This window comes from Cnephaeus nilssonii (genome assembly GCF_951640355.1).
Source record: "Cnephaeus nilssonii genome assembly, chromosome: 17".
In the NCBI taxonomy this organism is placed as follows: Eukaryota; Metazoa; Chordata; class Mammalia; order Chiroptera; family Vespertilionidae; genus Cnephaeus; species Cnephaeus nilssonii.
In genome coordinates this window covers 40,662,125-40,675,813 of record NC_137088.1, presented here as the reverse complement: position 1 = coordinate 40,675,813, position 13,689 = coordinate 40,662,125, and the positions used below count along the sequence as shown (strand labels likewise).

Sequence of the window (13,689 nt, the reverse complement as noted above, 5' to 3'; positions counted from 1 at the left end):
ACCCACTCAGCTGTGGATCCCCTGGTCCCGACCGTCCCTCCTAAGACCCACCCCATTGGCAGTGCCCTGGGCATGAGGGACTGAGACCATCTGCCAGGATACCAGAATGGATGAGGTTATATCCACCCACCCTGAACCCTGACCATTGCCCATGGTGGTGGCACCTGGGTGTCCGAGAACAGAAAGGTGATGGGCAGGTTTTGCATGCCAGCCTTTAACAAGACCTTTTTGACATCTTCGCGCCACTCAGCCATGCCATAGCTCTTGGATAGCTCAATCTGGAAGCACTCGTACTCGGCCCTGGAGATGAGTTGGGAGAGGGATGACAAAGCTTGGGACCAAGTGCTGAGGTGCTAGTAGGTGCTCACCCCCACCCAGTCAACCAGAGTCATGCTCCCACCCCAAGCATATCTGCAGACTCTCTAGGCCCTGACCTGCTCTCTTGCCTCCAGACCTTTGTTTAGGCTGTTCCCTAGACCTGAAATGCCCTTCCCTCCCATCCTCCCAGCTCTGATTCTAGAGCAGGCCCACAGCCGCCACCACCAAGCATCCCTCCTGGATGGCTGCATGTCCCCCTCCCCTCAGCAGCACAGGGCACTGCTGCTGCCTCTTCTTGCGCCCCAGGTCTTTCCAGTTCTCAGTCCTTCCAGAAGCCCATGGGCTGGGCGGGGCTGGTGTGGGGCTGCCTTGCCTTCCCAGCACTGTGGAAGAACATGGATGGAACCGACAGTCTGCCCCCAGCTGCCCCCTGCCCACCGTGCCCGGGGCCCTCACATGTGCGAGGTGAGCTGTGTGAGGGAGCTGCGTCCGCTGCCGCCAACGCCCAGCAGGAGTGCGTTGCCCAGTGCCTGGCGCAGGGTGCGGCTGATGCGGCAGATGTGGCTCAGGGCGTCCATGAACAGGACCAGCTTCAGCTTGGTTGTGTTGATCTGGTTGTAGTCCTCCATGTACTCCTCGATCACCTGCATCATCTGGGGTGGGGTGGGGGCGCAGAACTGGGTCCTCCCTCTCTGTCTGTGCACCTGGACCCGGAGGGAAGGCGCTCCTTCCCACAGCCTGCCCTGCTCCTCTGTGTGTGGAAGGGTGTGGGGCCTTAAGAAGCCAGGTCTACCTGGACGAGGCTTGACCCGTTGGACACACGGAGGCCTGAAGTTCAGGGTCAGAACCCTGCCTTCTGTCTCTGGGGCTCACCAGGACGTACGGACCTGGGACCCTGGTGGGAGCTCTTGGGAACGAGAGAGAGGTGTGGAGCGAGGCCATCAGGAGGCTCACAGCCTCACAGCCTAAGCCTCTGACCCAGGCCTCTGCCTGCCTCCCTGGGCCCTAACTCAGACTCGGGCCAGGGGCCCTGCGGGCCCTCTGTGAGTGGATGAGAGCCCCCAAACAGGCACAGCAGGTCCCTGTTCACAGAGCCTGTCTCGGCTGAACCACAGGCTTGGGCCAACAGGGCCAACCATACCTAACTGACAGGTGAGGAGCCAGGGCTCAGAGGCAAATGCTGCCTGAAGTCCCAGAACTGGCCTAACCCAGGTCCTGACGCTCGGCCAGTTATCACTGGCTGCAGAGGGCGTGGGCCCCAGGGGTGCAGAGTGAGGAGGCCCCACCAGGGGTAGGGTAGCAGCCAGGCCCCCTTACCTTCTTTTGGCTGGTGATGAGCTCGTAGGACTTGACGTCAGAGCCTGGTGACATGAAGTCCCCATAAAGGATGGGCTGGAAGGGGCAGACCTCTTCGAAGGTGACCTCCCACTCCTCCATGCGGCTTTCTAGGAGCTTGTCGAACCAGCTGCGGTCCTCCTCGTTCACCAGGCGGTCACGGAACACGCGGCAGTTCTCGTGGTACCACAGCCGCAGCAGCTGCACTTTGTCCTGTGGCCACCCCAGCATCAGTGCCCGCCTCAGCCCGGGGTCCTCAGCCCCCCCTCAAAGCTCCAGGGCTGGGAGGGGGGGAGGAGCCGCAGCCCTCAGGCCTGGCCCTGCACGGAGACCAGGCGAGGGCCTCTTGCAGAGGCTGCTGGAGGCGCACCTGCTGACCGACTGAGGGCCGAGCCCTGTAGTGCTGCCTGCTGGGCACCCAGCTCCATCAGCCGGTCATCACTTCTCCCCTGCAATGGCTCCCGTGGCTCCCCAAACGCTAAGCCTGGGAGGAATGCCTGATTTTTTTTTATACCTTCCCAATATGTCACATCTAACCACTCAGCAAACTCCACTGATTTGACCCCTCTGACTCTGCCCCATCTCTGTCTCTGCTGCCTCCATCCCAGCTCCCCGCCTCCCCTGGGCGATGAGACCACCCTCAGGAACCCCCCAGGCTTTTCTCTCAATTCCTTTGGTTACAGCTTGGTGGGGCCAGGGGGCTACCGTCTTGTTCACTGTCTCTCCCTGGTCCCCGGGCTCCACACACACACTGACCCACCAATTCTCCATTATGCAGATCTGTCCCCCGCACCCCTACCCCCCGCCCCCAGCTTCCATCTCCTTTGGGATGCTGTTCCCCTGGCAGCCCACAGAGTGTGCCTGAGCCGTCCAGCACACCTGACACCTGCTCCCTGCTGTACTTCCTGCTCCTTCCACCTAGGCGCCTTTTATTGCTGGAAGGCATTCCACTCACTCTCTTCCATCAGGAGCCCTTTCTGCCTGGCCTTGCCCTGCTCTGTATGGCCCTGTCACCGCTGCCATTCTAGGCACGGGCTTGCCCTGTAGGATGGAGCTCAGCTGCACCAACACAGGGCTCCTGGGGGCCTGGCTTGATCAGGGCTGGGGAGTTTGGGCAGGGAGGCCTGGAATTGGGGGGCTGGAGAGGATAGGGAGGGCAGAGTGGGCGCTTCTCGGCGGGACACTGGGGAGGGCCTGCGAGAGCCTCACCTCGACCTTGGCTGGGTCGGCCATGAGCATGCCCTGGAAGACCTTGGAGAGGTCCCTCAGGTTGAAGGTGTAGTGGGACTTGGCTGGCGTGGGCAGCAGCTGCGAGGTGATGGTGGAGTACACCATGATGGTAGCTTCCACGAGGGGATCCGTGAAGTGGGCGATGTGGGGGGCCCCGGCTATGGGAACAGAAGTGGGCCTGGGTCACACAGGCAGGAGCTCCCTGTGCAGCCTCTGAAGATCCTGGCCCCTGCCCTCGCTGGTGCTGTGTTCTCACCCAGACACCCCTTCTTCGGGTGGCATGCTTGGACTCCACCACCCTTCGGCTCCTCTCGGATGCCATCTCCTCCACCAGGCCTTCCTGACGTCCCCCCCTCATGGTGGGGAGTCTCCCCCTTTTGCATTCTCATTACTGACAGCCTGTCTGTGCACTGGGCACGGGGATGCATTCAGTGCTGGGCGGGCCATGACTCTCTTGCCCTAGGGGACTGTGTCCCAGACCTGAAACATGCCAGTGCTGAGCCACGCACGGGGAGAGTCGCATGGTCCACATGGGACTTCACAGCGAACTAGTGGGGCTGGAGCTCAGCTATAACCCTCAGGCTCACCTTGGAGTTGCGCAACCTCCAGCCGCCTGCCTCTTCACTAACGACCCATTTGCTTGCTCTTTGAAAACCATCTAACTCTTTGTTGGGAACCACAATTCTGTCAGCAGGAACCTGGGCAGAGGGAGGCCCCAGAAGCGGGAAAGTAAAAGGGTTCTTCTGCACAGGCAGGTGCTGGGCACAGACAGTCCTCACTCAACAAGCGAGCATGCTCGTGGGAGACAGACGGACAGATCCACCAGCAAGTGGGCAGAAACAGGTGACAGAAAGCGCTGTGGAGAGGCTGGTAGCAGAGAGAGGTTGGGGAGAGCCGGGGTGGGGGATTCTGACATAGGCCTCACGGAGGAAGGGCTTCAAGCAGAAACGTAAAGGGAGGTGCAAGCAGCCCCAGAACTGGAGACAGGGTTCAGAGACAGGGCCACGAGGGTGAAGGCCCTGCGGGCTGGGCACAGGCCCTGAGGCGGGCACACCGGGGTGTTAAGGACCAGGTCCGATGGGGTGGCTTTGTCTGCCACTGTTGAGACTTGGAGGCTTGCCAGAGAGAGAGAGACAGAGACAGAGACATAGAGAGAGAGACAGAGACAGAGAGACAGAGAGAGACAGAGACAGAGAGAATGTTATCTGATTTAACATTTGAATGGGTCCCTCTGGCAGCAAGTAGAAGATGGACAGACAGAACAGATGGAAGCCGATGGATAGATGCAGGGGGTGAAGGCAGAAGCAGGGGACCAGGGAGAGGGCTGCTGCTACGGCTGGTGAGTGAGGATGAGGGTGGCTGGGTGGGTTCTGGAGGGACAGTCAGCAGGACCTCCTGACAGATGTGGTGTGAGAGAGAGGAGTCTGGGGGACGCTAACGCTCTTGACCTGAGTGACTGAAAGACACAACTGCTATCACCTGAGATGAGAGGGCCTGGGTCTGACATGTTCAGTCTGAGATGCCCAGTGGAAATCTAAGAGGCGATGTGAGGTCAGGGGCTTGGGAGAGAGGTCAGCACCAGGATGGGCTTCATTGCTGGGGCAGGATGAGATGGGGGGCAGGGGGAGTGAGGTCAGAGGGGGAAGAGGCTGGAAAGCAGGCCCCAGTCACTCTAGGGAGGGGTGGCTAGGGCAGGGGGGACCTGAGAGAACGAGGGTGGGTCGTTGCCCACAACCAGGGCAGGGGAGGACCCAGAGCTGACCTTTGGTCTGGCCACACGAGGCACTCCACAAGCGCACTCCTAGGGCAGTGGAGGGGCTGAGGGAACGTGGGAGGAAAGGGCTGGAGCCAGCAGCAGGGGACAGAGCTTTTGGAGCTTTTCTGTCGAGGCGAGCTGAGAAATGGAGTGATGCCCTGGGCAGGTGGGAAGGGCCCTAGAGAGGTGATTTTGTCTTTTGTTGTTAAGATGAGAGAAATCAAGACATGTTTGCAGGAGGGACTGCTGGTGTTGGAGAGGCTGGAGGTGGGGCGGAGCCAGGTCTTCACGCAGGCAACAGGGGCTGGGGTTCAGGTCTCAGAGGAGGGCTTGGCCGCGTGGGGAAGTAGGGAAGTTCATTCCTGGAAGTAGGAAAAATTGCAGGAGAGAACCCTGAGGGAGGCCTGGGTGCTGGTCAGAGGGAATGTGGGGGCCGAGGGAAGGTGCTGTCTGCTGATAGCCTCTTTCAGCTGAGGGGGAGCAGAGGTGGGACAGAGGTGGGGACAGAGTTCTGCAGTGTCCACAGCCCTGCTGCAATGACCGGCAGACCTGCCCTGTGTGAGCTGCCTCAGGAGGGATGCCCGACCCCCTGCAGGTCCCCCAGCTCTTGGTCCATGCTGCCTCTTGGAGCGGCCGGCTCTCCTTTGAGCCTCTGCCTCTTCGCACAGCCTTTATTCATCCATACTTGGCTGCTACTATGGGCCAGACACTAACCCAGGCATGAAGGACTGACAGCTAGAAGAAGGGGTGAGTGAGCCTAGGAAGACAATGGCCTCGGCGCTAACCTTTGCTCTAGCAAAGGCCCAAGGTCCCCAGAGGAGCCTGAGGATGGTTCACAGCCTCAGCCACACCCAACTGGAGCCTGAGCCCCTTCCCACCCAGGCCTGCACTTACGCACGGGATCCCGGTAACTCTTTTCTCCGAGGAGCCCGGCTAGAGGGTGGGAGAGAGACATGAGCTTGGAGTTAGGTAGGGCCCTTGCTGCTCACCTGGTTGGCTGCTCCGAGAGTAGCCACTGACCCCCCACCCCAAGCAATGTAGTCCCCACCCCTAAGCTGGGCATGTAGGCACACCTGGCCTATAGCACCTGGGGGCAGGGCAGGCAAGGCCCAAGGACCGAAGACCTGAGGAAGCTTGACTCCCATCATCCATAACCTGGCAGAGTGCCCAGTGGAGCTCACAGACAGAATGTGTTGGGTGGGAGGTGGACTGGTGGGGGAAAATTCTCTCCTGGGTAGACTTTTCCCCCAAACCCATGAAGGATCAGGGCCACTCTGGCCATTCTATCTTGATGGCTTTTCCCGAGTTCCAAAAGTAAATCCTCCCACCAGAGTTTCTGAGCAAGTACTAACAGATACATGGGTTCTCAGGCAGCTAAATGCATATGTGTACATATGTATATATCATATTTAGCAGTCGCCACCTGCCAGGCTTCATGCTAGATGCTCTACATGCAATGTCTTACTTAAACTTCAGGACTTGGAGTGGTGAGTACTAATATTATTGCCCATTTTACAGGGGAAGAAACTGAGGCTCAGAGAGGGTCATGAATTTGCAAAGGTAACATAGCTAAATAAGGGGCGAAGCCAGGTCAGTGGTTCAGCCCTCCACCCTTTCCAGCAGCTGCCCAGCTGTCCTTGGTGTCCGGCCTGGGCTTCTGCCTCTGCCATGGCCTCCCCCACTCCTGCCCAATGCTCACCCATCCAACTGCCCAGGATGGTGGAGAAGATGCACTTCTTGCTGACCTCGTCCATCTCAGAAAAGGGCAGGTAATTGAAATGGCGTGTCAGCCGTGGAGTGATGGGATTCCTGCCTCCGCCCGGGGGGCCCATGGCACAGACGAAGTTGATGTCCACCAGTTTCTTGAAGGCTCCTGGAGTGGAGGCAGGAAGTCAGGAGGGGCCCTGCCCAGGGCTGCGGTATGACTTTCGTGGGCCCTAGGCACTTTGGTCTTGATGGGCCTCCTCCTCCATTAAAAAAGATTTACAATGGTAATTTACAACAGCATGGGTATAAAGACAAATATATTCATGTACATTAAATTTTCTTGGAGCTAAAAGTTCATTTGTCCCATGAGTTTGAAATAAGTTAAAACATTTCTGTGGACCCTCTGAAAGTACCATGGCCCTAGGCCCTGTGCCTACAGTGCCTAATGAAGGAATGCCCTGCCCTGCCCACTCGCCACTGCCCCAGGCCCGCCGGCACGCACCGATGTTCTTGCGGTCATACCAGCCACCATGGTCCATCCACTGGCGCAACAGCTCGATAGGTGGCTGGGCACCATATGTCTCCAAGGCTGGCATGTTCAGGTCATCGATGAAGAAGATGAAGTTACGCCCCAGGGGCGGTCCAAACACGCCCTTCCGCCTATGAGGAGGGGCTACGTGAACCCGGCCCCCATGGACACCAGGTCCTCTGGGAATCCAGGGGCAACTTCTGGAAAGCCCTCATCAACTTTGGCCTCATCTGAATTGCTGGATCTCTTGAGCAGTCCCTTGTCCCATCCTGAGCGTCCTAGCACATCACACCTGGCTGCCCTAAGTCTGGTTTCTCTCAAGGTGTCTTGCCTCCCAGGCATATGGATACTAGGCCCTGCCCAAGGCAAGCACGTGGGGAAGGGCTCAGTAGGAATTTCTGATGGAAGAAGGCTCCAGAACAGTCGTCAAGGGAGCCCAGCTTTTCCCCCACCCCGCACCACCACCACCACCACCACTGGGGAGGTTTCTGGCAAACCCAGGAGCATAATTTGGTGGGGAGGTGAGACAACAGTTGGTTCCGCCAGGCTGGGGGGACCTTGGAGCCTAGGCAGGAACGAGGAGAGCGTGCCTCTTGTCCAGCTTGCTGTCGATGAGGTCCTGGGTCTGGTTGGCCGAGGTGCGGGCTGAGAAGACGAGGAAGTGGCTGATGTACTCCATCGGCAGGTTCTTTAGGAGCTTGTCCGAGATGGTGAGGGTCTTCCCGGTGCCTGTTGGCCCGATGCACAGCACCTGGGAGTGTGGGGGTCTCTTACAGGGCCCAGTGCAGAGCAGGGGCCAGCCACCCCGACCTGGGCCTTGGGGTAGGGTGAGGCAGGGCACGGTGGGGCACTCACAGGCTTGTGGTTGGTGAGCAGCATGCCCAGCAAGTAGGACATCTGCACGGTATCCATGGTGGGCACGATGATGTTGCAGTAGTTGGTTTCTGGCATCATGGTGAATGGAGCCGAAGAGTCCATCCACTTCACCCAGGCAACCTGGAACCCCAGGTGGCTCAGGGCTGGTACCCCGCCCCACCCGAACCCTGGCCAAGTGCACCAGGAAGGCAAGGAGCTGTATTGCTGGGCCTTGGCAAGAAGGTCCAAGTGAGGGGCTGCTTCTGACAAAAATAGAAAGCCCCATGCCCTACCCTCTGTCTGGGTGGGGTGGGAGTGGGGCTTCTAGAACAAACCACCAGGAATGGGAGGTCTCTCTGCACACAGCTGCCTCCAGTGGGAGGCTCTCTACATGAAGGAGATACTCTGGGAATTGAACAACACAGAATGAAAAGGTCTTTGCTATGTAGTTTCAGGCTGTCCAAGAGTATGAGGGCCAGAACTATGGGTGCTGGCATCACCTGGACACTCAGAGGTCACCTGGCCTGGTCTCCCCCACCATCCTTACCTGCATGAATCCCTTTACCCACAGCCCTGACCCAGCTTGCAGCCCTCCCTTGGCGGGGGCACTCACAGACATGTCCCATTGGGAACAGTTCTGACCGTTAGACCCAAATGTGCTCTGTGAGGTTCCCACTAGGACCCTGCACTGTGACCATTTCTGAAGATTCCTCTCTGCCCCTTCCTCCTTCTGAGCTGGTCCTGATCCTGGTATGAGGTTAGGTGCAAGGCTGATAGGAGGGATGGGAACTGGCTGATAGGAGGGATGGGAACAGTGAGGCAGGTTATGGGGACTTGCCCTCCCATTCCTGGGGAGCCCAGGCCTGGACAAATGGGGCTTTAATAAATATTTTTTTTAAATTTATTTCAGAGAGGAAGGGAGAGGGAGAGAGAGATAGAAACATCAATGATGAGAATCATTGACCTGTTACCTCCTGCATGCCCCCCACAGGGGATCGAGCCTGCAACCTGCCCACAGGTGGTGGGCAAGTGCCTGACCGGGAATGAACCATGACCTCATGGTTCATAGGTCGACACTCAACCACTAAGCCACACTGGCCAGGCAAATGGGGCTTTTAAGTAAAACAGAGGCAACCAGTCCTGGACTCAACATCAGCAAAGAGGAGACAGTGTGTATGGTTGAGAAGGGAGGTGCTCAACATCTTCCAGATCCAGGTTCAAGTCCAGCTCTGCAATGACGAGCTGGGTGTGACTGTTCTGAGCCTTGGTCTCCTTGTTTGGGAAATAACCACCTATGGGTTTGTGAGGATGCATGAGATGACGCACCTATCCCTAACCTGAGATGTGTGGCCGTTAACATGGCCTGCTCTCTCTAGTAATTATTCATCAAGGAGGACAGCCACCACCCAATGGGGCCCTCCCTGTCCTGTCCCCTGGGGGCAGGCCTGCAGTCACCTGCTTGCCCTCCTCCTCTTCGTCCTCATCATTCGTATTGCTGATGCCAGCGTCCTCCAGCTTGTAATCAAACACCAGCCCCTCCTCTGGGAAGTGCATGGTCAGCTGTGAGAACGAGGAGGAAAGTCAGGTTGTGAGGCCCAGTATTTTGTGTGGCTACTTGTCCCAGAACACCCAGCATTCAGCACACGCATCCCTCTTACGTTTTCTACTGTCATCTTGACCCTGAGCCAGTTGCTGAAGCTGACCCGGCTGGCGCTGTCTCCTGTGGCACCCACACTCCAGATTAGGGAGAAGATGAACCAGGGCTCAATCAGCTCTGGGACGCGGCTCAGCTTTTCAGGGGGTATTTTCTTGAGGCCCTGGGGACAGAGGGGCAGCATCAAGCTAAGCAGGAACAGTACTGAGTGGCCTGAGGAAGCTGGCAGGTGGGGGACATCCCTTGGTCTCCACGGCACAGTTTTGTGTCTAGAGCAGAATTTGCAGGGTGTTCCCATGACCCAGGTGAGCCAATCCAATTCTCTCTTCCAGGAAGCTGGACTGGGACTCAGGGCCCTCAGGCAGCCAGGCAAGAACAGGGAACCAGCCCCCAGCTTAGAGCCGCACCTCTCTAGGCAAGAAGGGCTTGAAGAAGCAGTCCAGGAGCTTGAGGAGACTCAAGATTAGGTTGCTGTTGGTTGTGGCAATCACCTCCTTCACTGAAGACCGGACGAAAGTGATGGCTTCCTGCAGGGGATGGCACTCAGCTCCCGTGGCTGGCGGACACAGCGCCCCGCTGCCACGCCCAGGCCAGACATACTGTGGCCTCACTTACCTCCAGGAAGTTGACAAAGAGGGTCTTGAAGTGCTCCTGGTAGGGCTTGAATACGGCAGGGATCCTCTTCAGCCAGCACTCGACAAAGGGCATGAGCCCCAGGATGCTGGGCTCCAGGTACACCATGCCACAGCGGGACACAGTGGCTGGTGAGGCCACTGCCAGGTCCTGCACCTCAAACATCATGGTCATCTCCTGGCACCAAAATGAACTGTGTGAGTGGGCCAGCTGCCAGCCCCAGGGCCAGGAAAGGGGCTGCAGGGCCATGGGGAGGGAGTGCTCATCTTGTAGCTGTGTGCAGTGGCCAGCAGTGGGCCAGGAGCCGTGCTGGGGTGGGGGATGCAGGAACCACTTGGCCCTCAGCTGATGATGTGGCCCTCCCTTGGGCCTTGAGGAGGAACATGAGGTCAGGAGATTCCTGGGAGCTCTCTGGCCTGGGGTCAGGGCATTTGGGGGTCCTTAGAGGCCTGGGGAAATCTGATGGGAGCTATGCTCTGCTCCTGAGCCCACACCTGTGTACATGGACATAAGTTCACAATGACCTTCAGGTGCTCAAAGAAGGGCTCAAGAGATTGGCTCGGTGTAGACATGGTAAACTGCCTTTACTCCCAGGTGGTACCCCTCCTTCTCTGAGAACTGCCCCTCACACACCAGGGAGGCATCCTGTGGCCAGGACTGTACCACCCGTCCCTGTCTCTGGGCACACTGCCAGAATGGAATGGTGACTTAGACTGGGCCTCCATGGCCAAAAGTGGGCCTGGGAGGCGCAAAGCAGCACCAGCTGGGAGCTGGGAGCGGTGGGTGGTGGTCCTAGTCCAGGGCCAGAGCATCACAGGAGGTGCGGGAACTTGGGGACAGGAGGGGTGACTGCACGAGATGCAGCTGTGGCCCGAGAGGGAGGGGTGGGCAGGCAACAAAGTTTGGCCAAGCACAGTATGGCCTCGGGCCCACCCAGCTGCAGAGTGGAGTGGTGAGCGGACAGGTGGACGCACCTCTGTGAGCTTGATGATCTCGCCGGAACTGAGGCACAGCTTCTTGTTGTCGTCCAGCACCGTGTTCATGTTCTCAATCCAGACGGCGTCCACGGGCCCATCGAACATGAACCACTTCTTGCTGGTGTCGGACGCGGTGGCCCCCGTCCGGATGAGGGAGGGGAAAATCCCATCTGTCCTGCAGCCACCAGGGAGGGGAGGGTTGTAGGTGCGGGAGGCAAGGCGGCAAGCACAGCTGGCTCCCAAGGAAACCTGCCTGCCAGGCTGGCCCTGCTCTGCTTGTTTTTTTGTTTTGGTCCCCCCCACCCCCCATTCTTCAGTATCTTCATTCATTTAAAAAATTTAATAGGGAAAATAAAACTTTTTGATATAACTTGAAAATGGATGCTTATATTCCCTCGGTTGAATCCCTGATAAAGCGATATTAAAGGAAGATAAAAGAAGATACCCCGAAAAGGAAAAGGAAGTAAGGGAGGAGGCAACAAGGGAAACGGGGGTCCATGCAGCTCTGAAGATGGAGAGATGGAGAGAGGGACAGGACCAAGCAGAGAAGCGGCTGTGGGTTGTGAGATGATTCTAGTTCCAGCCACAGAACCAGAAGGCTCAGATTTCAGAGGCACCACCTGCAGGGAAGGGGCTGTAGGGGGACATTCTTCTAATCTGATCCCAAGGCCCCCATTTACCCACACAGGAGCCTGGAGGGGGTATGGATGAGACCCCTCACCAGAAATGAGGGAAGGACAGGCCTGCATTCAGAAAGAGGGGTGACTCCCCCTCCAGTGCCTGTCCCCCACTGGGTTTCCAGAACCCTAGAGCCAAGCAGATACCCCAGCAGAAGACTGGAAACTTCTTTGGAGATACAGAATTTCCCCAGAGAAAAGGCCCAGAGGTGCTGATATTTGGAGGGTCTCAACCCTGTTGCCATTCTGCCAGCTCAGCACATGTCCTTTAAAATGCATGCCTCTCAGCTTGGTTCAGTGGTTGAGAGTTGACCTATGAACCAGGAAGTTGATTCCTGGTCAGGGCACAAGCCTGGGTTGCAGGCTCCACCCCCAGTGTGGGGTGTGCTGGAGGCAGATGATCAATGATTCTCTCTCATTGATGTTTCTTTCTCTCTTCCTCTCCCTTTCTCTCTGAAATAAATAAAATAATATGTGAAGTGCACGCCTCAGCCTGGGAGCAGAGGCCCTGAGAGGGACCACCAGCCTCTCCTGGGACAATGACAGAAGTCAGCATTCACTGAGCACTTGGTGTGTGCCACAACGTCCAGGCACCTTTCCTGTGGTAAGCTCATTTTCTCCCTCCTGTAACAATGGTGCCGTTTTTATCTCCACTTTAGATGAGGGGACCAAAGCCCAGGAGGTGAGGAAGGTCACTCGGCCAGGAAGTGCAGTGGTGGGTAGAGTCCCAGGCTTTGGGCTCCAGAGCCTGAGCTCCAGACCTTTCACTAGAGGAGTGGGAGGGGGCCCATGGTCCACAGCCTCCAGAGATCTGGGAGCAGGACTGTCACTGGCAGGGAGTCAGGGATCACTCACCACTCATGGGTGAGCAGGTCAAACTCCCCGTACAGCTGGCCCATAGTGATGGACTTGGGGTTGAGCACATAGTAGTGGACAGCCTCATACACGCCACCACTGATGGATGGCTGCCCTTTCAGCATCGTCATGGCGGCTGCCAGGACCCTGTAACACTGGGGAGACAGGTACCCAAGAGTGAGCCTCTTGACCCCCCCAGAGAGCAGGGCTGGAGTGGGCTGTGGGCCACAGGGGACAGGAGGTGTTCTAGAGAAGAGGTACAGGTGGCAACCCTCTGAGGCTGCAAGGCCCTCGGCCCAATGCCTGGCACGGGGCTGCCTGGCTTGGCTGCACTTACGTTACTCTTGCCGGAGCCTGTGGGCCCGACAAGCATGAGGCCGTGCCGTACCACTGTGGTCTCATAGAGCTGGATGCACTTGGTCAGGAAGCCTGGGGAGACATGCCAGGGGAACCCAGAGGTCAGAGCATGGGCTTAGGTCCCATCTCTGTGCCAACTTGCTGTGTCCCCTCAGATGGTCACCTCACTCTCTGGGCTTCAGTTTCCTCATCTGTAAAATGAGGCCACATAGTTCTCATGGGCAGGGGCGGGTGAATCCCTAAGCACGGAGCCTGGCAGAGAGCAGGAACTCTCTGCTCACAGCCAGCCGTGGTTCCCATGGGACTATCACTCCCTCACATCCATCAGTCAGGTGGCAGACCACATGGGCCTGCTCAGTCAGCTGTCACAGGCCCACAGTCAACTCCAGCCCCAAAGCCACTGCTCAGTCTGCTGACAGCATGGCTCCGAGTAAGTGCTGGCACACACAGGCAAAACCCCAGGGACAAAACCTGAGGGTTAGTCAGGAGCTTTAATTGACCAAGACCCGGGCTGTAGGGCCAGCTGCCAGCTGTAGGTGGGAGGCCAGGCCCACGAGGGTAGGAAATGAGAGCATTACTTTGGCCCAAGAGTGTGTGTGTGTTGGGGGGAGGAGGGAGGGAAGCTGTGGCACTGCAGGTCGGGGATCCTCGTCAAAGGAACAAGGGCTCATTATTCAATGATGGCAAAGCTGACCCAAGACCATCAGGGGGAGAAGAGCTTTTGGCTTCATTCACCGAGCCTGCTGGGACCTGAGGGGAGGTGCCGGGGTGGGGGTGGGTGGGTACAGGAGGTAGGGTCAGAGACA

At 57.8% G+C, this 13,689-nt stretch overlaps 1 protein-coding gene across 1 annotated transcript in view; it reads right to left on the bottom strand.

Moving 5' to 3' along the window:
• The window catches only part of DNAH1 (dynein axonemal heavy chain 1), a 74,092-nt gene that overhangs the window by 15,710 nt on the left and 44,693 nt on the right, over positions 1 to 13,689 (bottom strand). The window contains exons 36-51 of the mRNA XM_079795393.1: positions 12,864 to 12,955; positions 12,527 to 12,681; positions 10,992 to 11,169; positions 10,000 to 10,194; positions 9,792 to 9,911; positions 9,389 to 9,547; positions 9,186 to 9,290; positions 7,731 to 7,871; positions 7,466 to 7,626; positions 6,849 to 7,006; positions 6,339 to 6,512; positions 5,534 to 5,572; positions 2,863 to 3,041; positions 1,636 to 1,866; positions 775 to 971; positions 165 to 300 (exon numbers count right to left, since the gene is read on the bottom strand). Of these exons, the coding sequence (XP_079651519.1) occupies positions 165 to 300; positions 775 to 971; positions 1,636 to 1,866; positions 2,863 to 3,041; positions 5,534 to 5,572; positions 6,339 to 6,512; positions 6,849 to 7,006; positions 7,466 to 7,626; positions 7,731 to 7,871; positions 9,186 to 9,290; positions 9,389 to 9,547; positions 9,792 to 9,911; positions 10,000 to 10,194; positions 10,992 to 11,169; positions 12,527 to 12,681; positions 12,864 to 12,955 (2,420 nt within the window). The remainder of the gene's footprint in view (positions 1 to 164; positions 301 to 774; positions 972 to 1,635; positions 1,867 to 2,862; positions 3,042 to 5,533; positions 5,573 to 6,338; positions 6,513 to 6,848; positions 7,007 to 7,465; positions 7,627 to 7,730; positions 7,872 to 9,185; positions 9,291 to 9,388; positions 9,548 to 9,791; positions 9,912 to 9,999; positions 10,195 to 10,991; positions 11,170 to 12,526; positions 12,682 to 12,863; positions 12,956 to 13,689) is intronic.